This window comes from Suricata suricatta, chromosome 1 (genome assembly GCF_006229205.1).
Source record: "Suricata suricatta isolate VVHF042 chromosome 1, meerkat_22Aug2017_6uvM2_HiC, whole genome shotgun sequence".
Taxonomy (NCBI): domain Eukaryota; kingdom Metazoa; phylum Chordata; class Mammalia; order Carnivora; family Herpestidae; genus Suricata; species Suricata suricatta.
The window spans coordinates 26,512,452-26,539,952 of NC_043700.1; the positions used below are offsets into that span (position 1 = coordinate 26,512,452).

The following is a 27,501-nucleotide window of genomic DNA, read 5'->3' on the forward strand; positions in this document are numbered from 1 at the left end:
GGAGGGGAAACCGCTGGCTGGGGCGTCCAGGGTTTCTAAGACAAGTGCGGGGGTAGGGGGGCGGGACGGGGCTAGAGACTTCCGTGGCGTGAGGGTAGCCGTTGCTAAAGGAAAAAAATCTTTCCTTTGCAGAAGTTTAAAGCTACCAGATGCTCCTCCAACGTGGCCGAAATCTGTTTAACCCAAGTGGCGATAAGATCTTTCAAGTTACTGAGCATCTACCAGGTGATTTGTACTTTTCAGCAAATGCTAGTGACCAGCACCTAAGTCACAGTTCCAGCTATCTTACAAGGGAGGAAACGACAGGCCCAGTGAAGCTAAATGATTTGCTCAACACAGCACAACTAGCTAGCAACAAAGCAAATACAGACGTGGAGCTCAGCTTATAAACTCCTAACCCCCACACCTGTGAACACCCCTGGAAAAGGATTTCGAATTCGGAAGCAACTTCAAGAAGTAGGAATAAAGCCAAGAAAAAGATAATTGGTGTTGCCTACAGCCAGCAATGTATTAGAGTATGTCAAATTTCTGTGGCCTTTCACTCTCCTGTATTAGAGTGTGTCAAAAATTTCCTGTGGCTGTCATTCCACTCAACCTAACTGGCCTCAAAGCCAGTGCTCAACTATTCTATATCCTGTGTTTAATTACTTAGTACTGGTTAGTCAAATACTTAACCTGCGCCTCGGTTTTCTCATCTGAGAAATGGGAATGATAATTGTACTACCTAATGGGGTACTTGCATTGGACTGTTGCGAAGATTAAATGACATAATACATAATTTTTTTTCAAAACTTGAAAATAAAACCAAAAGGTGATTTGTGTGTGGCTTTTTGAAATTAGTGTCATCCTAGAGGATTTTCTAATAAACCCACTTGATATTCACCTGACACCCTCAAGAAATGTAACTTTGCTAGAGTAGTGCAACATAGTAAAGTCAGAGATTGGTTTTTAAAAAACTGATGAGGAGGAATAGGGAAAAGGAGCAGGCATCAACTGAAAAAAATTATCCCAAAAGTTAAAATTACATTGTCTTGAGAAACATAAGCCAGTTTTGTATCAATTTATTTTTATTTCATCCTTCTTTTCCCAATTATTATATAAATTCTGTTGGTCATATCCTCATGGGATCATTTCCATCATTTTTCTGGTTTTTAATGAGTGAGAGACTTAATATACAAATAGGACAATGGCTGGACCATATGTAATAATAAAACTCAGACCCACATAAGAAACCAAGCTACAGCCTCGGCAGCAATCAGCTCAAGATGGTCAAGATTTGTTCAAAGGCAGCCAACTTCCCTATTTTAAGACCCCTCCACCCAACACACACACACACACACACACACACACACACACACACACACAGTTGCTCATGTGCATCAGGACCAAGTAGAGAAAAACAGATAGATATGCTCCCCAAACCAGTCATACTGATGACCCCATTTATAGTGGCTTCACCTCCAGCTTCTCCTGCCAACAACCTTTAATCAGAAGCTACCAGAAGCATCCCCCTCTTTTTTTCATTATAAAGCTTCCTGACGGCCTTTGAATCTCTACCAAACACAAGAGATGATGGCTGACTCCATTGCTATATAGATAGCACACTCTGTAGTCGTCCTTATTTGAGTGGCCTTCATTTATTTTCAACTGTGTTAAATAAAACTTGGACACCTGCTCATTTTCTAGCAGCCTGAGAATTATGAGTTTAACAATTGAAGAATCATGCTTTTACAGAACTAGATCTACCACACAGAAAGCACTCAATGAACTGCTAGAAGATAAGCTAAGGTACATTCAATTTTTGAAGAGTTTATTTGAACAAACAGGATTCAAATCAGGTAGCCTCAAACAAAATGGTTAGGAGTGTTCCACTTACAGGAGCTAGGGGAAAGGAGATTTAATAGAGAAGGTTCAGAAGCAAATCAAAAGAAGTATTTGAATAAGCAATTGCTTTATTTGAGAAATCCTACTTAGTTGTTTGTGATTGTAGTTACTAAGTTTCGTTTTCTCAGATTCAGTTGCCTTGACTCAGGCTTTTCAGTTTGTTTACGTAGGTTACCAAGGCATTTAGAACTTCTTCAGTCTAATAGCCTCCTGTTTAATTACTGTAACAAAATGCCCAATTGGGACAGATACTGGACAGGTAAGCTTGCCAATGTTAGACTATGTTATTTATAATCCAAACCCTCAAATCTCAATTTGCCCCTTCTTCACCCAAATCTTACCTTGTTATTATCATTGCCCAACTTGAAACGCTACCATACATACCCCAGCAAATGGTTAATATATATAAGTGTCAAATCTGGTCAACCAGTGGTGTAACTCTTGTCTATACCACCTGTTGCCTGTGACTAGGTCGTAACACACTGAAAGCAGTGACTGCATTCATTCAAGGCACCTGTGGCTGATATAGTATACTCTAACGGTACTCCTCAAATGAAGACAAGAATGGGCTCCCTACTTGGCCCATAATTAGGCTATTTTAGTGTTAGAAGTGCTTCCACGTGGACACCACACTACAAATGAACTAAAAAAGGACTCTGATTGTTTGCTGGTAATAGTAACCATGACAATGATCAACTTAACCATTTCCAAATAGCATCAACCCAAATTAGCTTGTTTTCAGAGAATTCAAGATTTGGAGATAAACAGGTTTTTATTCTGCCTTCTCATCCTTACTGTACCATATAGACACCACCTGGATTGCTCCTGAGGCAGCCTCTAGCCAGGGCTTCATGATGACAGAGGAAAAGTATCCCGCTCTGAGGTGAGAGACATGGCTATTTATGTAATATACTTGAAGTCTCCACCTTTGATGTTTAAACATTAAAAAAAAATTATTTAATGTTTACTTATTTTTGAGAGACAGAGAAAGACAGAGTGTGAGCCGGGGAGGGGAAGAGAGAAAGGGAGACGCAGAATCTGAAGCAGGCTCCAGGCTCTGAGCTGTCAGCACCGAGCCCGATGTGGGGCTCAAACCCACAAACCCTGAGATCATGACCTGAGCCAAAGTCGGACATTCAACCAACTGAGCCACCCAGATGCCCCACTACTATTGACGTTTAAATAAGTCTTTATAATAATTCAGACCACCTACATATTGGCAGCCTCAGTGATTCCAGGTCTAGTGTCAAATTATATGAAGAATGATCCAAACCACTAATAGAAATTCATGTCTTATCTCATGAATGATTATAATACCCTGCATACTCTTTAGTGGGAAGTATGGTGACTTCTTTACTTTTTTTTTTTTAATGTTTACTTTTGAGAGTGAGAGAGAGAAAGAAGTAGAGAAAGAATCCTAAGCAGACTCTGTACTGTCAGTGCAAAGCACAACATGGAGCCTGAACTCAAAAACCAAGAGGTCATGACCTGAACCAAAGTCAGACACTCAAACAACTGAGCCACCCAGGTATCCCATCAGAGAAATATAATTTGCATATTTTATGAAAAACTTTATGGGGCACCCCGGTGGCTCAGTCAGTTAAGTGGCCAACTTCAGCTCAGGTTGTTATGCAGAGAGACACAGAGACCAACTGAGACCACTGAAGCCGAATTAAGGGAGTCTGTTACTGGCCGGGACCGCACAGAGTTAACACAGAACTCTCTAAATGTGCATTCCCAAGCCCAGGGACCCAGGGCTTTTTATAATCAGCAAGCAGGCAAGCCGGCAGGACAGAAGCAGAATTGAGCATTACTGTTAAAAAAAAAAAAAAAAGGTTACAAAGTGATAAAGAGAGTACCCCTTATCCTGGTATGTAGGACAACATTTATTTTGAAGGCACTGGTGTAGGGTTGTAGGGGAGTTTCAAGGGAATAGCCATTATCTCAATGACAAAGTATACAAACTATATCATAAACAACCAGTAGCATAGGACATTAATCCTTGACCTCTTGTTTGTTTGTTTGTTTTGCACCTAAGAACAGTTATGTGGCCCTCCAAGTGTAGATCAGAAGGTAAACTCTGGGTCAAGATGGAAGGACTGAAGCTAAGCTTATGTATAACAAGATCATGATCTTACGGTTCGTGAGTTTGAGTCCTGCGTCGGGCTCTGTGCTGACAGCTCAGAGCCTGGAGCCTGCTTCTGATTCTGTGTCTCCCTCTCCCTCTGCCCCCTGCTCACGCTCTGTCTCTCTGTCTCTCAAAAATAAATAAACATTAAAAAAAAAGAAAAAGAACCACTCTTCTGTCCTAACCTACTACTCCAACTCAGTATAACCACAGGATTCCAATATAGTGGATTAATTGTTTTACTTTTTATTTAATTGTGATATATAACATAAAATTTGCCATTTCAACTATTTTATTTATTGATTTATTTTAATTTAAAAAATTTTTAATGTTTATTTATTTTTGACAGAAATAGAGCACAAGTCAGGGAGGTGGCAGAGAGAGAGAGGGTGACAGAATCTGAAGCAGGCTCCAGACTCTGAGCTGTCAGCACAGAGCCTGATGCGGGGCTCGACTCACAGTGAGTCACATGACCTGAGCAGAAGTCAGATGCTTAACTGATTGAGCCACCCAGGTGCCTTTTTAAATTTTTTAATGTTTATTTATTTTTGAGAGAGAGAGCGTGAGTTGGGGAGGGACAGAGACAGAGCGAGAGAGAGAGAGAGCGAGAGAGAGAGAGAGAGAGAGAGGCACAGAATTTGAAGCAGGCTTCAAGCTCTGAGCTATCAGCATAGAGTCTAACATGGAGCTTGAACTCAAGAAACACGAGATCATGACCTGAGCTGAAGTCAGATGCTTAACCAACTGACTCACCCAGGAGCCCCTATTTTATTTTTTAAATTATTAATTATTTTCTTTTAGCGAGAGTGTACAATTGGGGTGGGGGCAGAGGGAGAAAAAGAATCTTAAACTGAGCATGGAATGGAGTCCAGTGCAGGGCTCAACCCCACAACCCTGTGATCATGACCTGAGCTGAAATCAAGAGTTGGACTCTCACTGACTGAACCACCAAGGCACTCCTCAACCATTTTAAAGTATATAATTTGGTGGCATTAACTACATTCACAACCACCATCACTGTCCAAAATTTTTCATCACCCAAACAGAAACTCTGTACTGATTAAGCAATAACTTGCCATTCCCTCCTCCCTCCAGCTCAGGGTAATTCCTAATCTACATTCCATCTCTATTAATTTGCCCTAATTCTAGATATCTTATGTAAGTAAAAAATATACAAAAAAAATTTGTCTTTTACTGTCTGACTTATTTCACTTGATATAATGTTTTCAAGGAACATCATGTTGTAGCATGTATCAGAACTTTATTCTTTTTTATGTAGTTAATTTTACAACTTAATTTTTCAAATTATTTTGAAATAATTTGCTTGGAAGAGGAAATTGGAAGAGTAATTTCTTGGAAGAGGAAAACTGGTACCAGACAAATACTTCATTCTACCATGAAATAATAACTGACTTTCAACTCCTTTCACCTGTTAATCTATCTCAACAAATGAAATAGATACCTAAATTCCCAAAATAGCTAAAATTGCAAATTTAGCTCAAAACAAATTAGCTCGTATCCACACAAATCAAGAGCTAAAGAAAGTATTTTTTGCTCATCACCTGTCCCCGATCTCCCTAGTCTTAACTGTTTCTGCTCCCTTAGAGCCTTCTCCCCAGCCTCCTTAGCCTACCCAATCCTGTAAATATCTTCCCAGGTCCCTGCTTCCTTCTGAAGCATTCATCCCATAAAGGAGGAAAAGTCTTTCTTCCCCAACCCCATTGTAAGTTTTCCAGCTGGGGCCCTATAATTAGATTAATAAAAGATAAATTAACAAAAGAAAGACAAGTTTCTTAGCATCACACATGCACATGGGTGTACCTGGAGATGAGTAACTCAAATGGATGGATAGAACTTGAACTTATTTAGCCTCTTAGCAAAAGAACAAGAACAAAAGAACTGGCTGGCTCAGTCAGTAGAGCATGTATCTCTTGAGTTCGGGGTTGTAGCTTAGAGCCCCACATTGTGTATAGAGATTATTTAAAAATGAAAACCTTGGGGCACCTGGGTGGCTCAGTTGGTTAAGCATCCAACTTTGGTTCAGGTTGTGGTCTCATGGTTTGTGAGTTCAAACCCCACATCAGGCTCTCTGCTGTCAGCACAGAGCCCGTTTTGGATTCTTTGTCCCCCTCTCTCTCTGTCCCTCCCCTGCGCGCGCTCGCTCTCTCTCTCTCTCTCTCTCTCTCTCTCTCTCTCTCTCAAAAATAAATATTTAAGAAATAAAGTCCTTACAAAAATAAAGTCTCCAGTGACTAAATTTGTCCTTCCTGGTAGAGAGTAGGGAGGACACTTTTTTTTTTGAGAGCACCTTTATAATTTATGTCTACTTTTAGGCAAATAGAAGAGAGGGTAAAAAGCTTTCTAATATCTGCTTCTCAATTATCTTAAGTTCAAAATAATCTTTATGCCAAAGTGGCATATTTTGTGGTAGCATAGTCTGCTACCCTCCATTCCTCACTCTCACAAAATTTCTCCAAAAAGAAAGCATTTGCTGTTCCCTCCATCTAGTAACTTTTACTCTGCAGGAGTTAAAATACTGGCCCCGGAGCCAGATAGAACTGGCCCGAATCTCCGCGCCATCATTTACTGGTCCTATGATCTTGAGCCAGCGCTTGATCTCTGTAATCCTCATTTGTCGTTCTTTTTTGTTTGTTTTTAAAACAATTTTTTTAATATTTATTTTTGAGAAAGAGAGACACAGAGTATGAGCGAGGGAGGGTGAGAGAGAGAGGGAGACACAGAATTGGAAGCTGGCTCCAGGCTCTGAGCTGTCAGCACAGAGCCCGATGCAGGGCTCAAACACATGAACCATGATATCATGACCTGAGCTGAAGTTGGCCGTTCAGCTAACTGAGCCATCCAGGTGCCTCTCATTTGTTGTTTTCATGTTTTTTTATATATTTTTTTCTTTTATAGTTTATTGTCAAGTTGGTTTCCATATAACACCCAGCGTGCATCCCAACAAGTGCCCTTCTCCATGCCCCTCTCCCCCATCTAATCCTCATTTGTAATGGAAGGGATTGTCTTAGTTTGGGCAGCTATAACAAATTACCACAGACTGGGTTGACTGGCTTAAACAAAACATTTATTTCTCCAAGTTCTGTTCGCCAAGTCCAAGATCAAGTTACCAGCAGATTTGGTATCTGGTGAGAGCCTCCTTCATGGTTTGATGGCTGCCTTCTTGCTGTGTCCTCACATGGTGGGGGTGGGGGTGGGGGTGTGAGAGAGAGAGAGACAGAAAGGAAGGAAGCAAACAAGCTCTCTCCTGTCTCTTCTTACAAAGCACTATTCCAATCATGAGTGCTCCACCCTCTTGACCTAATTACCTCCCAAAGGCCCCACCTCCTAATAGCATCCCATTGGGGGTTAGGTTTCAACATACAAATTGAGGAGGAGCCTATAAGGATAATTAAAATGAAGTAATAAATATAAAGCACTTACCACTGTATGTGAACTATAGCAATTAGTCAGTAAATTCTAGCCATTATTATTATTATTAGAATCCAGTTCTCCAGTTAAACTCTTTTCAAAGGTCACCAATTTGCCTCTCCCAGTGGCATCTGTGGTAGATGGTATAATTTTTCATAATTATTCACCTCCTCTTCCTGAACACAAGAGTGGCATGTGACTTGCTTTGGCTAAATGGAATGTGAACAGAATGACATGTGTGACATCCAAGGTGATTTTAAGACCTAACTTTAAAAAACACTGCCTTGCTTTCCCTCTGCCATAAGACACTGCCATGTTCCAGATTGGGGCACTTTGTCAACCTGACCCTGGAATGAAGATGATATGAAGTGTGGCCCATCCCTAATAAACATGTAGCATGAGTGAGGAATAAACTTGGAGGTTGAAAGCCTTTGGGTTCCTCCCCAGCCTGGTAAAGTGTGAGTTCACTGACACTTTTTAGCTTTTGCTCCTATAAAGCTATGAAGCTAAGTACCAACTGTGTTCTACTGACTTCATCAAGATTCTTCATAAGTAGTCAACTGGTATTCTGACACAACATCTATAGTTAGTCTCTACTTTCAACACCGGACTTCTCTGACATAGTCAGCTATCCTAATAACCCCCTGCCTAGCAGCGTCCTTATTGTCTTCCTGATAAGGACGTTTACAGATAGTGTATCCATCAGATCCATCCAATGCCACCCTTTACCTTATGCTTTTGACAAGGTGGATTCCTGGACTCATTCTCATCCTTTGAATTTGCTCCTCCTTGGAGAGCTTGGGTGGCTCAGTTGGTTAAGCAGCCGACTTCAGCTCAGGTCATGATCTCACGGTTCATGGGTTCTAGCCCCACGTCAGGCTCTGTGCTAACAGCTCAGAGCCTGGGACCTGTTTCTGATTCTGTGTCTCCCCCTCTCTCTCTGACACTCCCCCACTCACACTCTGTCTCTTTCTCTCAAAAAATAAATAAATGTTTAAAAAAATGAATTCATTCCTTTTGAAGCACTTTGTTGCATCTAATCTAATCCCTCTCTGAGTCCTGACTAATCCCTTTCACCTCTGCCTTTGGGAAGGAGCTTCTTATCTACTAGGATGCTCAGCCCTACCTAAAAGTCCCATCCCACCCACAGATCCCTATGGCCCCCTTTTCATCCAGTCCCTTCCTCTTCATCTGAGATTCAGGCTAGTCTCCTTTAAACACATCCACAAGGCTGGGTGTTGAACCACCAGTCTCTCCAGATAACTTTCTTAAAAATAATATTTTACCCAGATATATATGCACACATATCTCTATTAGAAAGTCCTGTCTCCTCTGAAACACCTACATCCAACCTGACCTGCTTTCCAGTATCATCTCCAATCGCTTTGATGCAGTTCTCCAATCATCATGCCCATCACGTCACACCATATTCTCCCCGCTCAACAAACGCCATGATCTAGGGTCTACCCTAGCGCTATTTGGACACACAGATGACCAATACAAAGTTCCTATCCTAGAGCTATTTTAGCAGGGAAGATAGACACACACACTCACAAATAGAAAATATATCTATATGCCTGTATCTATATGTAGATATAAAATGTGTATTTATATAATGTATGCAAATATAAATGCATAATTTATACATTTATGTTAGTTTATATATTCATATATTTTAAAAACATGACATAATGCTGGATAGCAATATGAAGACTATGATAGGAGCAGTGAATAGGGATTGACAGAATCAGAGAAAGCACCTCTGATAATGTGAGAACCGAGCAGAGAACTGAGAGGAAAGGTGAACCATGGAGAGGTGGGGGGGTGAGGAGAGGTTTTTTTAGGTAGAAAAAACTGATGCTTTTTTTGAGGAACTGAGAGGAAGCCAGTGTGGAGCAGAGCAAATCTTATAAAGCCTTGCAAGCCATTATAAGGACTTGCACTTAAGAAGTGAAGTCAATGACTGCAAATCTTGGCTTTGAGTAACTGAATGAATGGTGATCCATTCAATGAGATGGGCTGCACTGGGAAAGAAACAAGTTTGGAGGAGGAAATTGTTTTTGTTTGGCCACATTAAGCTGACAATACCTATCAGATATCTATCTAGGTGGAGTTGTGGGGTAAGGAGTTGGCTGTAGGAGTCAGCCTAGAGATAGTATTTAAAGCTGTGGAACTTGATCAGGTAGTCTACCAAGCAAATGCAGAGAGAAGAAAAGAAGGCCAAGGAATGAGCTTTAGGACACTCAAAGTAAGACCACCAAGGATGTGGAGAGCTGCCAGAAAGAGCTGCCAGGGGAAGAGATGTGTGCCTTGACCTAAGATCAGCCACCTGCAGGGCTGGACAGTGTTATCACTCCCAGCTCAAGGCCGGAGACAGCTTGGCTGGACTTTCTTATCGGCTCTTCAGACGCTGTGCTAAAAACTGCAGCCTCTGTTTTTTTTTCTTTACCCTAGCCCCTTCACGTGACCCTGTTTCTTAGCAACTGACCTGTGCTTTCTGCTCTTTATAAGATGCTTGTGTTTTCTCAATAAACTGAGGCTTGATCAGAAACTTTGTCTTGCCTCCATTCTCTGTGTCCCCTGCCCCCCAATTCTCACTCCCTCCCTCAGGACCTGCATTGACAGACAAGGACACTGAGAAGAAGGTATCAGTGAAGGAAAAAGAGAACCAAGAGGGAGAGGGTTATCCCAGAAAGCAAGTGAAGAAATTTCAAGAAAAAAGGTTGACCAAATGTCAAATACTGGTGAGAGGTCATACAAGATGAAGCTTAAGAATTAAAAGGAGAATTAACCATTTCATATCATCATTTCATACCATGTAGTCATTAAAGACCATCACTAGGGCAGTTTCCATAATATGGATGAATGCCTGAGAATTGAGGAAGACAGAATGTCTAGACAATTCTTTTAAGCTTTTGCTAGAAATAGATGCAAAACAATAAAGCAAGAGAGGATTATAAGGTCAAGGAAGGCTTTGGGTTCAATGGGAGCTAAGGTATCCAAATTGTGTATGTTAATGGTTCTGATCTAATAAAGAGAAATTTATAATGCAGACAAAAGTCCTCAAGTCCAAAACTTCCTTGGACCCCTCAGTGTGGGTTGCTCATGCCCTTGGTTTACTCCATAGCTCCAGGTGCTTCCCCCAGCACAGCTCTGACTGCACTGTTCACTTATCAGCTTTCCCTCCCCATAACAGGCAATTTGGTGAATGGATAGGGCTACATCTAGGAAGAAAAGTCCATGTTTGAGGACAACAAAGAGGATGTGTACACTTTTAATGTATATACATTAGGTGGACCTTGGCAGCAGATGGCCTATCACTGAGTAGAGACCAAAGGCCAAAGGTGCAGGATCTTTAGGCTTCAAAGCACTTTGTGCCTCTTCCCCTTCCTCACCACCTCTCCTAGAGTCTTGAGGTTCTGGTTTTGAGCACAAGGTCTCTGCTTCTTTCCTGACCCAAAGCTTCTATCTGCTTTAGAACCTGGCTTATAGAAGGAGCATAGCAAATATTTGTATAATGTTAAACCTGTCTCATTGTTCCCTTAACTCTACTTCCCCTTTCTCTGGTCTCTATCATAATAGAGATTTCTATAGATCTATCTAATCTATGATGTCTGGGAACAAATCTGATGCTCTCATCTAAATCACATCTTTCCCTTGTTTTTTTTTTTTAATATTTTATTTATTTTTGATACAGAGAGAGACAGAACATGCGAGGGGGAGGGGCAGAGAGAGAAGGAGACACAGAACTGGAAGCAGGCTCCAGGCTCTGAGCTGTCAGCACAGAGCCCGATGCGGGGCTTGAACCCACGAACGTGAGATCTGACCTGAGCCGAAGTTGGAGGCTTAACCGACTGAGCCACCCAGGCGCCCCTTTCCCTTATTGAACGTAAAATTTCACAGAACACCCACTTTAATCAAGATTACTATGCAACACAAAATACCACACATGCCCCTCTTGCTGAATTAGTTGTTGCTACTTCTTTACCAATTACTGGTAATTGGTGTGTGTGTGTATGTGTGGAGCTACCTCCCTACAATCATGCATTGTAATATCAAATCAGAAGATTGTCCCCTGCTTTCTGACAATACCAGTCCAGAATCAACCTCTGCTTCCTGATACTTTCCCCAGAGTTACCCAATGGAAGTCCATGTCCTATAATGGGCTCTCTGTTACAACTCTTGCTGAGGGGTATCTGGATGGCTTAGTTAGTTAAGCAACTGACTTCAGCTCAGGTCATAATCTTAGGATTCGTGAGTTCGAGCTCCGCATTGGGCTCTGGGCTAACAGCTTGGAGCGTGGAGACTGCCTCAGATTCTGTCTCCCTCTCTCTCTGCCCCTATCCTGCTCATATTGTCTTTGTCTCTCTCAAAAATAAATAAACATTTAAAAACACCTCTTGCGGGGCGCCTGGGTGGCTCAGTTGGTTGAGCATCCGACTTTGGCTTCGGTCATGATCTCACAGTTGGTGGGTTCGAGCCCCGCGTCGGGCTCTGTGCTGACAGCTGGCTCAGGGCCTGGAGCTTGCTTCGGATTCTGTGTCTCCCTCTGTCTTTCTGACCCTCCCCTGCTTGCGCTGTCTCTCTCTATCTCTCAAAAATAAAAGACATAAAAAAAACTTTTTTAATAAAAAAACAAAAACAAAACATGGTGTCAGAGTGAATGTAACTACTAGGATCTCCCCTGTTCCTTACAAAGAAATACCCAAAGTCTGGCCCCTATGCAGAATAAGAAACAAACCAGGTCAGCAGAGCCCAGAACCTTGGCCCACTGCCCTTTAAGCTGTGGGAAAAGACATGGGGAGTGGTTATGTCAGTCTGGGTCTCTAGACCCCATTTTCGTACCTCAACAGTTAACCTAGTTACTAATGTAGTATTTTTCTTCTATTGACATTAGACCTACTTAATAATTCAGGGCAGAAACCAAGAAAGACATTCAGTAAAAGCTTAATGTGAGGAGTCACTAGCACTACGTCACTAATGAAAACCATGGAAAATTTTAATTAGCTTACCTAGGTGGTAAAAGCTAATGGAAATAAAATTGCTAAAAACCTAACTGGTTTCTAGACTGTTCTTTCAACTCAAGCATTACTTTTGCTAAATGTTTCTTTTATACCTCTGCTCTTAATCTATAAAAATCCTTTTTCCCCGCAGAAGGCCTTAAACCTACTTAAGGCAGCTCACGATTAGCATGTAATAATGATCCAATGTGAAATGTTTTAAAAACTGAATGGTTACCTATAAATTCTATAGTAACACATTTCATAAGAAGAAAAGGCTGTGATTTTATTTTCAGATTTTTGGAAATAGTTTTCGGAAAACAAATTAACAAGAACACGTAAAAAAATTGAAGTCATTCATTCAACTCTGAACTCTTAGCAGAGAAAGGGACTCTGATGTATCTGAAATCCTCTCCTTCTGAAAGTAGAAATTACTTCTAAAATGTCCCTCCTTTGGGTAAACTTTTCCCAAGTTTGAGGTACTTTGCCTCATAAAAGGAACACATTTTTAATCATTTAAAACAAAAGGAATAAAACAGGGGAGGCAGTCCCCTCATGTTTATATGCTTTTACAGAAAGGCCACACCTTGGAAGCAGCTTTGCGCTGGGCAGAGTTCAGGACTGGCTTTGGAAAAAAAAAAAAAAAAGCTCAAGGGACAGCTGGCTGCTTCAGTCGTTAGGCATCCGACTGTTGATCTCAGCTCAGATCTTGATCTCAGAGTCATGGTCATGAGTTCAAGCCCCACGCTGGGCTCCGCGCTAGGCGTGAAGCCTAGTTACAAAAATAAAAGTTAAAATGACCTGGGCACTTGCATTATCTAAATGTGAACAGCAGCTGTCAAGTTCATCTATAAAAATTAGTGAGATATATTCATTCAAGTACCTTAATCTGTACTTCATACAATTTTATACCCAGGATGAGGCTGAGACAAAAACAAAACAAAACAAAACAAAAATCCAGCTAGCAGAGAGCTGTTAATAAAACAAAAAACTTTAAAACATCGATTATTGAGGGATGCAAATCAAATGGAAAGCCTGGATAACAAAATAGATTTCTAATTACATAAATAAGTCCTACTATTCACTAAAAACTTCCACTACTAGTATATCCTGATTATAATTAAGAAACACATAATATGAGAACAGTAAGTAAACATGACTATTTGGTTCATTGTTCAGAAGGTCTGCTGGTCCAGCTGCCAGCCATTCGAGTCCCTGGGTCCTCAACGAAGTGTGACCAGTTCTTCTGAAGAGGTAGGGTGAATGGCAACCGTGTTGTCAAAATCAGCTTTTGTTGCTCCCATTTTCACTGCAACAGCAAAACCCTGCAGCATTTCATCACATCCGATTCCTTGCATATGGATCCCAACCACCTGGGGAAAAAAAAGAACAATTTCTTTAGAAAAAAAAATTGGGGAGGAGGCGCCTGGGTGGCTCAGTCAGTTAAGCGTCCGACTTCAGCTCAGGTCATGATCTCATGGTTCATGGGTTTGAGCTCCCCATCAGGCTAAGTGCTGACAGTTCCAAGCCTGGAGCCTGCTTTGGTTTCTGTGTCTCTTTCTGTCCCTGACCTCCTCCACTTGTACTCTGTCTCTGTCTCTTGCAAAAATAAATAAATGTTTAAAAATTAAAAAAAAATTTTTTAATGTTTATCTTTGGGGGGGTGCAGAGAGAAAAGGAGACACAGAATCTGAAGTAGGCTCCAGGCTCTGAGCTGTCAGCACAGAGCCTGACATGGGGCTTGAACCCATGAACCACAGGATCATGACCTGAGCCAAAGTTGGACACTTAATTGATTGAACCACCCAGGTGCCCCCCAAAGCAAAATTCTTAATGTAAGTTTTTATTAGAGATACTAATAAATTTTTTTATTAGTCATGAGAGATACATGACATTTTAAAACCTCTAAAAACCTTGACTATCTTATTTGGGTATGGCATTAGAGAGCCTGCCTAGTGCTATGGAGTCCTGCCTCAACTTCCCTCCCCAGCCCACCCCACACAGCCCTCCCTCAATCTGTCCTCACTCTGGCCCCACCAGCTTTCCTTCTGTCCAGAGTACTCACCATGCCCTCTCTATTACACAAGTTGTTCCCTCTGTCTGGACAATTTTTCCTCCCATCTCTTAAAAAATTTTTTTAATGGTTTTTATTTATTTTTGAGAGACAGAGACAGCATGAACAGGGAGGGCCAGAGAGAGAGGAGATACAGAATCTGAAGCAGGCTCCACATTCTGAGCTAGCTGCCAGCACAGAGCCCTACACGGGGCTTGAACCCACAAACTGTGAGATCATGACCTGAGCCGAAGCCAGATGCTTAACCAACTGAGACACCCAGGCGCCCCTCCTCCTATCTTTTTTTTTAAATTGTTATTTTATTTTATTTTTTTAAATAGTTTATTGTCAAATTGTCCTCCCATCTTTTAAGAGTGAAAGCCCACTAGCTACACTTGCCTCCCTGACCAAGTTAAATTACCTATCACGTGATCTCTCCATATATGCCCATCATGACTCTCCCACAACTACAATGTTTTATGTATTTGGGGACTAGAAAAATTGTAGTCCATCTTCCCTCCAGATTTTAATCTCTAGACAGAGGAGACCTGCCTACATTTGCTTCCCACTCTCTCCACAGGACAAGGCACAAAGATGGCCCCCAGGAAACAGTCAGTCCATATCTACTGGATGACTCTATGAAGGACCATTAAGAGACATTTGTCTCATACTGCATTTTCCAGTTTGGTTTCTCGATAATTTTAAAACTATGTTAATGTTCACCTCCAGCAAATATTCTTAGTGAAGTTAGAATGTATAAAATTTAGGCACAAAAATATTTTGTTTAAAAATAAATCAAGAATAGGGGCACCTGGGTGGCTCAGTCAGTTAAGTGTCTGACACTTGATTCTGGCTCAGGTCATGATCTCATGGTTTGTGGGCTTGAGCCCCACATCTGGCTCTGTGTTGACAGCAGGAGCCTGCTTGGAATTCTGTCTCCTCCTCTCTCTGCCCCTCCCTGGCTTGCTCTCTGTATCTTTCTCAAAATAAATAAAAATAAACTTTGAAAATCTAAATTTATCTTACATTTACCAGTATTTCTGAGGTACCTATCTATCCTAGCCTACGGGTCAATGACAGTGGGCTTTCTGTGGTGTTCAACCTTTCCCTCTTATGTTTTAAAAGCAGTGAATCCTGGGGCACTAGGTGGCTCAGTGAGTTCAGTGCCTGACTTCGGCTCAGATCATGATCTCACAGTTCGTGGGTTCGAGCCCCACGTCAGGCTTTGTGCTAACAGCATGGAGCCTGCTTTGCATTCTGTCTCCCTCCCTCTCTCTGCCCCCATCCAGCCGTCAGTCTCTCTCTCTCAAAAATAAATAAACATTAAAAAAAAAAGCAGTGGCTCCTTCCTTCTAAATATTACAAAGAACCCAGTATATGCAGGCAGATAAAAGTGGGATTGCACCAGTTGAGTCAGAGAAGACTTAACTCTTTCCTTGGTCTCCCTACTTCCCACCCCACCAGAATACCCCCCGTCCCTGCCAGGCTTGAAGACATTCTTAAACTTATTGCATTTTCCCCATACCTTCTCTTCTTTGGTGGCACAAACCATTTTCATCACACATTTTGTTTTCCTTCTAGTAACTGCATGATACATTGGAGTAAAGGTGGTTGAATAGGTCTTCACATTTTCTTTTCCATACTTATGAATGGCCTCATCTATAATACACAGAGGGGGGAAGAAAGCATCTGTCAAAAACCTGAGCAATTCCACTGAGCTACCGAGAAAGAGATGGCCAGAAATATATAACCTGAACCAAATCACAAGGAGATATTGAAAACTAGAAGGGACATTCTATAACAGATGTCGATGTCATGAAAGACAAAAGAAAGGTGAAAGAATTTTATCTCTTGATTAAAGGAGGCCAAAGAGGTATGAAAACTAAATACAATGCATCATCCTGGTGTGAATCCTGGCCTTGGGGGGAATAAAACGTTAAAAATGACATTTTTGAGGGACATTTGGCTGGCTCAGCTGGTGAAGTGTGGGACTCTTGACCTCAGGCTTGGGTGTTCTAGCCCCACCTTGGGTGTAGAGAGATTACTTTAAAAAAAAATCTAAAAAAGAAAAAAAATGACATTATTTGAGATTACTGGCAAAATATAAGAGCTAAAGTTTGGATAATATTATACCAATTTATCTTTTTTAATACCTTTTTTGTAAACTTAAGGATGGTTGATGTACACTATGTTAGTTTCAGCTGTGCAACACACTGATTCGACGATGACAAACATGAGGAAATGCTCACCATGATGAAGGGTCGTCGCCATCTATCACCACACAAGGTTACTATAATATTAATAACTCTATTCCCTATGCTGTGCTTTTCATTTCCGTGACTTACTTATTTTATAACTGGAGGTCTGTACCTCTTAATCTCCTTTACCTATTTTGCCTATCCATCCACCCAATATTGTATCAATTTAAAGGTTATCATTTGAAAATTGTACTGGGCTTATGTAAAGGAAAGGCCTTGTTCTTAGGAAATAGATACTGAAGTGTGTGTGTGTGTGTGTGTGTGTGTAGAGAGAGAAAATACAGTAAAGCAAAAACGTTTTGGGCATACAGGAGTCCTTTGTACTACAGTGGTGTCCTATTATCCACAGAGAAAATGGTTCCAAGATCCCCAATGGATGCCTGAAACCGTGGATTCATACATACCTATGATAAAGTTTAACTTACACATTAGGAACTGATTAATAACTGATAATAAAAATAAAACTAGAATACACCGTAATAAAAGTTGTATGAATGTGCTCACTCTCAAGATACCTTATCCTACTGCACTTGCCCCTCCTGTGAAGATGTGAGATGATAAAATGCCCCTGGTAAAGAGATGAGTGAAGTGAATGATGTAGGTGTTGAGACCCAGCGTTAGGCAACTACTGACATTCTGACAGGAAGTTGGGAGGATCATCTCCTTCTAGACTGCAGTTGGCACGCGTAACTGAAACTAAGAAACTGAAACCGCAAATGAGGGGAACCATGATATTTTTGTATGAATGTAACTTAGGGGGTGAAGACAGATTTGGCCAGCAACTTCCCCCTGAAGTCAGGGGGAAGACGGAGACGATAAATTACCTTCATTTGTAAATGCCTACCTTCCGTGAGTCCCACTGTGCCGATAGGGGGGTGGCTGAAGACAACCGTGGGGATGTTGTCATAGTCCAGTTTGGAATCTTCTTTGCATTCAAAAAGTCTATGGGCAAGTTTCCGGCCAGCAGCTATGGCAACTATAAAGATATTTTTAAATCTGCATTTCAGTTTATTGCTCCTTTTAAAACAGAATCGTTCTACTAACCATTTATTCATCTGACTTAACATTCTACTTCTGACAAAGTTTTATGCCAGTGTTCCCGATAATCGGATTGAGCTCAATATGAAGGCCTATCAATGCCCTAGTTAACAACTCAAAACTATCAGCTTATATGAATTCTGTATATTCTATTAAGGCAAAAAAGGTAGGGGGGTGGGGACACATTTACTAGCTCCCAATCATCTGGCAGTCACCTCCTTAATTAAGATATTAGTTCTTTGATACAATATGAATGATGCAAACTATATCAGTTTTGAGCAACTAAAGTTTTACTTTATGATCATATTCATTTCACAGTATGGTGTGGGTTTTTTTGTTTTTGTTTTTTTAATTCCCTAGAAGTCCCCTCAGCTTCAGCCTCTCTATCAGGACCTCTGTGGCTCCTCATCCCTTGCTGGTCCTGATGGATTAGGGGTGAGCTCTGGTTTGCAAGGATAAAGACCACAGTTCTGGATGGTGAATGAGCCCATACCATGGGCCCATGTGGTTCTGGTGTTCATGGTCTCAGACAATCGCCAGCTACATACCCAGTTGTACTGTTACTGACTTGACACAGTAAGATGTTTTTTAATTAAAAAAATTTTTCAGTGTTTTTTAATTTTGAGAAAGAGAGAGAGAGGGAGTGAGTGAGTAGGTGAGGAGCAGAGAGAGAGAGGGAGACAGAATCTGAAGCAGGCTCCAGGCTCTGAGCTGTCAGCACATAGACTGATACGGGGCTCAAACTCACAAACTGAGATCATGACCTGAGCCAAAGTTGGACACTCAGCCAACTGAGCCCCCAGGAGCCCCTTAAGTTTATTTTTAAAATTATTTTCACTTCTAGAGTGCCTTGAGGGCTCAGTTGATTGAGCGTCTGACTCTTCATTTTGGTTCAGATCATGATCCCAGGGTCATGGGATCAAGCCCCATGACTTAAGCGTGGAACTTGCTTAAGAGTCTCTCTCTTTTTCCCTCTACCCCTCTCAGGCTCTCTCTCTAAAAAAAATTTAAAATAATTATTTTTGCTTCTGACTTGTTTGTTCTCTGTTTTCTATATTTAGGGAAAAAATGGCTGCATTCAGTAAAGCATCAGTTACTAATTTTGTTGATTTCAAGTTTTCCCCCAAAATAAAGTATCAGTAGGATACAGAGGAAATGTTCTTCACTTTGATATGATATTTGACTATTGGATTATATTATCAAGCTTTTGAAACTTTGCTTGTTACTTTGCTTTTCTTAAGAGAACTCCCTAAAAGGGCTAAAAGGCTTTGGGTGTGAGACAGGGCTAAGTGTCCATTCTGAGGTAAGAGCCCAGGCCATATTGGAAAGGCTCGTGAGGTACCACACAAAGTGAAAGCAGATGGGGTGATGTTGCTTATAAAGGTGCGACAAAGAGCTGAAAATGGTGCCAGTTAACTCAGAAAGTAGGCTGAGGTACGGGATTAGGGGAGGCGAGTCAATTTTGGTCATATTAAAACTAAATAATCAGGGTGCCCGGCTGACTCAGTCAGTAGAGCACACGACTCTCAATCTCAGGGTCCTGAGTTCAAGCCCCATGTTGGGCATGAAAGCTACTTAAAAAATAAATAAGTAAAAATAAAAACCTTTAAAAAGAAAGACTAAATAATCATGTAAGAATGTCTCTCTAAATTATGTCTTCCCAAAGCCGCTTCCTTCCACTGCCACGACATGCACCTCGGATCCTAACTTAAGCATTCTTCAGAGGATGACCACATCATCTCTATAACAATTTCAGTCTTCACTAAGCACTTTTAAAGTTATTTAAGGAAAAATGAATATTATTCAGGAAACATAAGGTACCAAACTATTTCAGTACATGCTTATTACTTTGACAACATTAAGACACCCACCCATTCTGGAGTGCTGGGGGGCTCAGTCAGTTAAGTGTCTGACCCTGGATTTCAGCTCAGGTCATGGTCTCACAGTTAGTGAGTGTGAGCCTGAGAGTGTGGAGCCTGCTTGGGATTCTCTCTCTCTCCCTCTCTCTGTCCCTCCACTGTCCACTTTTTCTCTCTCAAAAATAAAAAATAAACTTAAAAAGACACTCATCATTTTAATTTTGCTTAAGCTGACTGGACTGTTCCATAAACAGTTTTATATAACACACAGAGCCTCTCTTACCCCAGAAAAGAGGAAACAGTACCTGGAGTAAGAAGAGCTTTTCCACACACGTCCCCAACTGCGTAGACACCTCTTACGCTGGTGTTCTGGAATTCATCTACTATGATGTGACCTTTACTATCAGTCTGAATCCCCTAAAACATTGAGAGGATATCATGTAAATATTTGGCCTTGCTACAAAAAACCGACAGATCCAATCCCTGGATCTACTTCACCTCAAGCACCTCTTCAGCCTGAATATCTAAAAACCACAACACTCAACCACAAGATGAAAAACATCTCAACAAGTTGGCAAGTTCAGATCTTCTGCTTAATTTAAAATGTAAATATTTTACCCAATTTGGAGGTGTTTAACTGAACCTGCCTTTGCAATACAATTCAACCAGCCAGGTAAGCAGGAACAGGGAACACTCAGCTAGCAGATGGGCTGTGGAGTCCATCGCAGACAGTGCTTTTATTTTTTTTATAATTTTTAAAAAATGTTTATTTATTTTTGAGAGAGAGAGAAGACAGAGGGCAAGTGGGGAGGGGTGGAGAGAGAGGGCGATACAGAATCCAAAGCAGGCTCTAGGCTCTGAGCTGTCAGCACAGAGCCTGACACGAGGCTCAAACCCACAAGCTATGAGATCATGACCTGAGCTCAAGTCGCACACTAAACCAGCAGAGCCACCCAGCTGCCTCGAGACAGTGCTTTTAAAACTCCTTCCACTGAAGCGCTCGCCCCTCTTGAAGCATACTAACTTGTAACTCAGAGGGGATGGCCTGAAGCAGTCATCAAAAGCAGGTTTCTTTGAGGCTTACCATGCTAACTTAATTTAATTAGTTTATTTTTTTTTAATTCTTTTTTTAAGCTTATTTATTTTGAGAAAGACAGGCAGACAGACAGACAGACACAGCGTGAGCAGGGGAGAGGCAGAGAGAGAGAAACCCAAGCAGGCTACGCACTGTCAGCATAGAGCCCAATGTGGAGCTCAAACTCCTAAACCATGAGATCATGACCTGAGCTGAAATTTAAGAGTTGGATGCCTTGGGCGCCTGGGGGGCTCAGTCAGTTAAGTGTCTGACTTTGGCTCAGGTCATGATCTCACGGTTCTTGGGTTCAAGCCCTGCATCAGGCTCTGTGCAGACAGCTAGCCCAGAGCCTGACGCCTATCTTCGGATTCTGTGTCTTCCTCTCTCTCTGACCCTCGCCTGCTCACATTGTCTTTCTCTCTCTCAAAAATAAATACAAACATTTAAAAAGAGTTGGATGCTTTACAGACTGAGCCACTCAGGTGGCCCATGGCTTACCATTTTAATTTTGAAAATCTGAGTAAGTTTGGCATTCTCTCTGAAACATACTGATATTTTCTTTACCAAATGTTTCCCCTGTATCGAGTTAAATTTTTGCTCCAAGAAGATGGCTTTACAAATCCCAGGTGTATAAACTCCCATGTGGGAAAAGAGACAGCAGACGTAGGTAGCACAGTGGTTAAGAGCATACCCTTCAGAAGGACAGAGACTTGGATTCAAATAGGGGCTCTGCCACCTACTAGCTATGGGACCTTGTTTAAACACCTATTCATCTAAAAACAAATACTTGAGCTTCTAGTACAAATGCAGCATTAACCTGGTCACTGTGAATAGTGGGAAGTAAGACTGATGTGCTCCCTACCCCATGGAGTTTATAGCCTGGCGGACCGATTATTATCTCTGTATTGTTCCTGTTTCCTCGTCCTCACCTCTCAAAGAGTTGGCAAGATTAAAGTAGGTTAGTAACATGTTGAAAAGAGCTACACACAGTAATAACTCCATTTGTATTATACAACTAAGAAAGGGGCACCTGGGTGGCTGAGTTGCTTAAGTGACCAACTCTTGGTTTCAGGTCAGGTCATGATCTCACAGTTTGCGATTTGAACCCTGAGTCGAGCTCTGTGCTGGCAGCGCAAAGCCTGCTTGGTTTTCTCTCTCCCTCTCCAGCCCTCCTCCATGCACACTGTGTCTGTCACTCTCAAGCAAATAAATAAATAAACGAATAAATGAAAAAGAACAACTAAGAATGCTAATTATAACCCTGATAGATCAGTTTCACATCCACATCCATCCCCAAATGCCCACCATGTCCAGGATGACTGATACACAGCGACTGAGATTAGAGCTGCAGATAATAAGGAATAATTACAGGGCTTTAAAGAGACAAGTATCATAGTATAAAGGAAATCTGTGAGAAAGAGGCTAGTCAGGGCACTGCTGCACAATCCAAACTTGAGGGGGCAGAGACCTGATATAAGGTGACAACAGTAAAAGGGGAAAATATTTTTTTTTCCATTTCAAAGAAGCAATGGGATTTGATGACAAACTGGATGCACCAAATAAAGAAAAACAAACCTAACAGAACCCTCCAGCGTTAAGGAGGCCATCGGGTGAACATAGAACTGCTAACAGATTCAAGAATGATTTGGTTAGATGAAGTCAGCTTACCACTTTGTTTAAATTCAGGCCACTGGAATTTGGGTCCCGCCCGATGGCCCAAAGCAGGCAGTCAACATCTGGAATCGTGGTCAAGGTGGGCTTTCTACCAGGAACTGAAGTAACCATGGAGAGTTCCAAGCCTGAGGAAGTCTTTTTAACCTCCTTGACCTATTGGCAAATAAAAAGTGTTAATGGGAATAGGGAGAGAAGAAGGAAAGCAGAGAGGAAACTAGAACTCTTAACATTTAAAAAGTACCCACTGAATCCTAAATGTGGATCCTCAGTGCTGACATATTCACTTTTTCCCAAAGGCCACCAACACCACAATTCACAGGAGCCAAGATGTTTCCTAGGTTTGCCCAAATATCCGGCCAATGGTCAGAAATGTCAGCTCTTGTCAACACCCTAATGCTTCAGCTTAAAAACAAAATATTTTAGGAGCGCCTGGGTGGCTCAGTTGGTTAAGTATCTGACTTCAGCTCAGGTCATGATCTCACAGTTCAAGAGTTCAAGTCTGGCATCCAGCTCTTGCTATCAGTATAGAGCCTGTTTGGGATCCTCTGGTCCCCACTCTCTCTGCACCTCCCCCGGACTTGCACTCACTCTCCCTTTCTCAAAAATAAATACTTAAAAAATTTTTAAAACAAGATATTTTAAACTGTGCCTCTTAAAAATCATGATAAAAATTTAAGACACAAATATATGCACAGTGATTTGCGACTATAGCATAGGGAGGAAACGGACTGTTAGTAGCATCACTAAGAAACTTCCTCACAACTCCTGAGTGATATTCTCCTGGATCTTCTTAATCAGAACGGGGAGAGGGTGACAGGTCAGAAGAGCTGGGTGCACACAGTTTAGTAAAGATTCCAAGGGGTTCGGATCCCACTACCAGTTTAGCACTTTTACATTCATAAAGTAAGTTCACATTTATTATTTTACTCAATAGGGCCATCGCCAAGAGGGGGCAGCTATGGGGAGAAGTTGTTTTTACAAGCCTAATGCTTCAGGAAATTTTTGAAATTTAGTGATTCCCTAGAAAGTAAAGTACTTTGTAATTCTATCCATCTGCAAATCTCAAGTTTTAAAAATAGATTCCATAATACTATTCCCTCAAAAATAAATATAAGCCTGAATATTAAGGATGTTCAATAAGGCATCTGAGCACACACAAAAAATGAAGCTTTAGTTCTAACTAAATTCAACTACCAGATTTTTAATCTTTTATACCTTGGCTTCACTAATACACTGAGAAATACAGCTTCTTAGGATAAAGGTAAGAATTGGTAGTACTTCAGAAAGCGAACCACTGATGGGGGTAGATACAGGAGTTTGTGTTTATAAAACCCTCAGGTGAAGCTGCAAGCAGAAAGTGGGATTCACAACACACGGATGTCCAAGGCTGTGCGTGTGACCGGGGCTTGGCCATACCTGTGAGTACTTGAGGACCTCTATGCCAGAATTCTCCAGCTCTTCAGTGCAGTTTGAACTGATAATTGAATCAAAATTTCTAAGTACCTGTATACAAACAGAGGCACCAGAGGGATGGGTGGTGGAAAGGAATAAAACTTGACTAAAGATACGTTACATGATTCAAAGAGGCACATGCACCCCAATGTTTACAGCAACACTACAGACAACAGCCAAAGTATGGAAAGAGCCCAAATGTCCACTAACAGGTGAATGGATAAAGAAGATGTGGTGTGTCTATGTGTGTATATATATAAAATGGAGTATTGCCCGGCGATCAAAAAGATGAAATCTTGCCATTTGCAACATCATGGATGGGACTAGAAGATATTATGCTAAGCAAAATAAGTCAGGCAGAGAAAGACAAATATCATATGATCTCACTCCTATGTGGAATTTAAGAAACAAAACAGATGAACATAAGGGAAGGGAAGCAAAAATAATATAAAAACAGAGAGGGAGACAAACCATAAAAGACTCTTAAATACAGAAAACAAACTGAGGGTTGCTGGAGGGGAGCTGGGTGGGAGCATGGGCTAAAGGAGGACACTTGCAGGGATGAGCACTGGGTGTCAGATGGAAGTGATGAATCACTAAATCCTATTCCTGAAACCATAACTGCACTGTATGTTAACTGACTTGGATTTAAATTTTTAAAAAAAGGTATGTTACAAACTTGGGAACCAAGTATCAGTATCCTTCATCCTCTTTCTTCATTCACAGCCATATTGTAAGTTGAGTTTTAATCTATTTTCCTACACCACCACCAGTGTCTGTGTTATGTCTGATTTCACCAACTCCAGTTTTAGAGTCAAACAGACAGGCAACCTTCAGGCTTCTACTATCTTTGCCATGTCCTTCTCTTCCCAGACTTGCTCCTCTTTTCCGTAATTATGTCTCGGGACCAAAAATTCTCCTTCCCATTTCAGTATTTCAGGGCAGCTTCCACTCTGATATGATTTAAGGGAGGATCTCCCTAGCAAAATCTCCTACCTAAGCAAAAAAGTCAAGATACGGCCTGGAGATTTCTTTGTGATAATCAACATGCAACAAACCCCAGAGAGAGTAAAAGGGACACCTGGGTGATTCAGTCGGTTAAGAGTCCAACTTTGGTTCAGGTCATGATCTCACAGTCCGTGAGTTCAAGCCCCACACTAGGCTTGCTGCTGTCATCACAGAGCCTGCTTTGGATCCTCTGTCCACTCCCTCTCTCTGTCCCTCCCCTGCTTGCACTCTCTCTCAAAAATAAAACATTAAAAAAATATACATAACACATTTATAAAACATGTTAATTGACTGTTTATCTCACTGGTAAGGCCTCATGTCAAGATTAACAGGAGGCTATTAGTTTTTAGGGAGTCAAAAGTTACACTCGGATTTTCTACTGCACAAACTGTCCGCACTCCTAACTCCCAAGTTGTTCAAGGGTCGTCTGTACTGGCGTGGGCTTTCTAAGACTTTAGTTGACCCTCAGTTATGATGCTAACTAATAGTCACAAAACGTCACTTGGCCTTAATTTCATCTACAAGTGACATTTCAATAAGATGATCTATAAGCTGCTTCTATCATTATTATTGTCTTTTTACTGTGGTAAAAAATACCTAACATTAAATTTGCCAATGTAATCATTTCTATGGATACAGTTCCGTAGTGTTATGTATTTTCACTCTGTTCTACCATTCATCTCCCAAGCTTTTCTTCTCCCAAAACAAATTCTGTCCTTATTAGACAATCCCCATTTCTTTCTGCACCTAACCACTGGCAGCCACCATTCTACTTTTTGTTTCTCTGAGCTTGACTACTCTAGATGACTCATATAAGTGGAATCATGTCAGATATGTCTTTTTGTGACTGGCTTATTTTATCTGGCGTAATGTCCTCAGAGTCCATCCATGCTGTAGCATGTGTCAGAACATCCTTCCTTTTAAGGCTGAAAAATATTCCATTGTACAGATATATACATTTTGTTTATTCATTTGTCTGTCAGTTAGACACTTGGGTTGCTTCTACCTCTTGGCTATTGTGAAGAATGCTGCCAGAAACATAATTGTGCGTGTAGGTTTGGTAGGTTTTCTTTTAATACAAAGAATTTAGTAAATTTTTTTTTGACTGAGTGTTAATAATCTAACACTACACCTCTTGACCATCTGAAATTGATTTCCAGAATAAGAAATTAACCTGACAGTCTGTTCAATTTAACTAATATTTGCATTTAAGCCTGCATGTTTCCTTACTCAGGCACCTGATATTATCTAGCACTTCATGAAAAAAAAATACCAGCCAGTTTGATCAAATGAAAATCACTATCAACTGGCAGCTGGTAAGGACACGAGGCCCAATTCAAACAGCTTCTATGTGGTTTCACACAGAACAAACCAACCAGCCTCCACATGCTTTGGACCCTCGTATTTAACGACAACATAAGACATCATTTTCAGTGTGGATTTCTAACAGATTGACATCAAGCAAAAGGAAGGGAAGAGGATGGGATTTACCTTATCATGGCGTATCATCAGCGATGTCTTTGAACCCAGAGCGGAAAGAATCCCAGCTATCTCTACAGCAATGTAACCCGCACCAACAATGACACTGCGACTAAAATGAGAGAGGGGGGTGATATTTGTGAATAAAGTTAATTTGAAACAGTTTCAGATTTACAGAAAAGTTGAAAAGATAGCAGAGAGACGTCCTGTATATGCTCTGCCCAGTTTTTCTACAAGTTAACATCAAGCATAACCATGGAACAATAGTCAAGAACTAAGAAATTGACATTGGTACACTGCTGTTGACTAAACTCCAGGCCTCACTCAGACTTCACCAGTTTTCCATGCATTTCCTTTCTCTGTTCCAAGGTCCAATCCTGGATACCACATTGCAATTTTATGTAGAAAATGTCTCTTTGTAGAAGGAAAATATATTTTTAGTTGTAAAAGTTCTGTAGCCTCATTTCTTAAAAATTTTTTAAATGATTTTATTTATTTTTGAAACAGAGAGAGACAGAGCATGAGAGGGGGAGGGGCAGAGGGAGAAGGAGACACAGAACTGGAAGCAGGCTTCAGGCTCTGAGCTAGCTGTCGGCACAGAGCCTGATGCGGGGCTTGAACCCACGAACATGAGATCTGACCTGAGCCGAAGTCGGAGGCTTAACCGGCTGAGCCACCCAGGCACCCCTGTAGCCTCATTTCTTAAGAGAGGAAACAAACAAACAAAAAACCCTTTGAAACTAGAGATGATACCTTACGAGTGACCTTTGCACCTAAAACTAAAACTGCAACATGCTCACCACAATTCTTTCCTGCTTAGAACTTCTCCTTGATGATTATTCAAGTCTACCAATCTTTGCAATAGGTTAAAAGGCCAATTAAAGCAAGCCATTTAAGTTGTCAGAACTAAAACTAGACTCCCTACATAAATGTTGGTCTAAGAAGGCACCTTAAACACTAGACAAATGCTGATGGAGGTCTGAACCAGTGGTGGAGAAGGTGATCCTGGCCCTAGAGCAATGAAGGGTACTTCCATGCTGCAGCCTACAGAGTCAGTGCCCCCTAGCCAGAGCCATCCCATTTAAGGCTGCAGTTCTTGAAAACTCTAAGCACAGTCCTGTAGCATCATCACAACACTTGGATAAGAAGTAAGCCATCTGGAGG

At 41.2% G+C, this 27,501-nt stretch overlaps 1 protein-coding gene across 1 annotated transcript in view; it reads right to left on the reverse strand.

Annotated features, from left to right (window-relative positions):
- Positions 1-12,706: 12,706 nt before the first annotated feature.
- Positions 12,707-27,501, reverse strand: part of GSR (glutathione-disulfide reductase) — a 44,161-nt gene continuing 29,366 nt past the window's right edge. The window contains exons 8-14 of the mRNA XM_029950171.1: positions 26,350-26,449; positions 23,815-23,901; positions 22,393-22,551; positions 19,955-20,066; positions 17,597-17,728; positions 16,020-16,153; positions 12,707-13,814 (exon numbers count right to left, since the gene is read on the reverse strand). Coding sequence (XP_029806031.1) covers positions 13,665-13,814; positions 16,020-16,153; positions 17,597-17,728; positions 19,955-20,066; positions 22,393-22,551; positions 23,815-23,901; positions 26,350-26,449 — 874 coding nt within the window. The 3' untranslated portion in view covers positions 12,707-13,664. The remainder of the gene's footprint in view (positions 13,815-16,019; positions 16,154-17,596; positions 17,729-19,954; positions 20,067-22,392; positions 22,552-23,814; positions 23,902-26,349; positions 26,450-27,501) is intronic.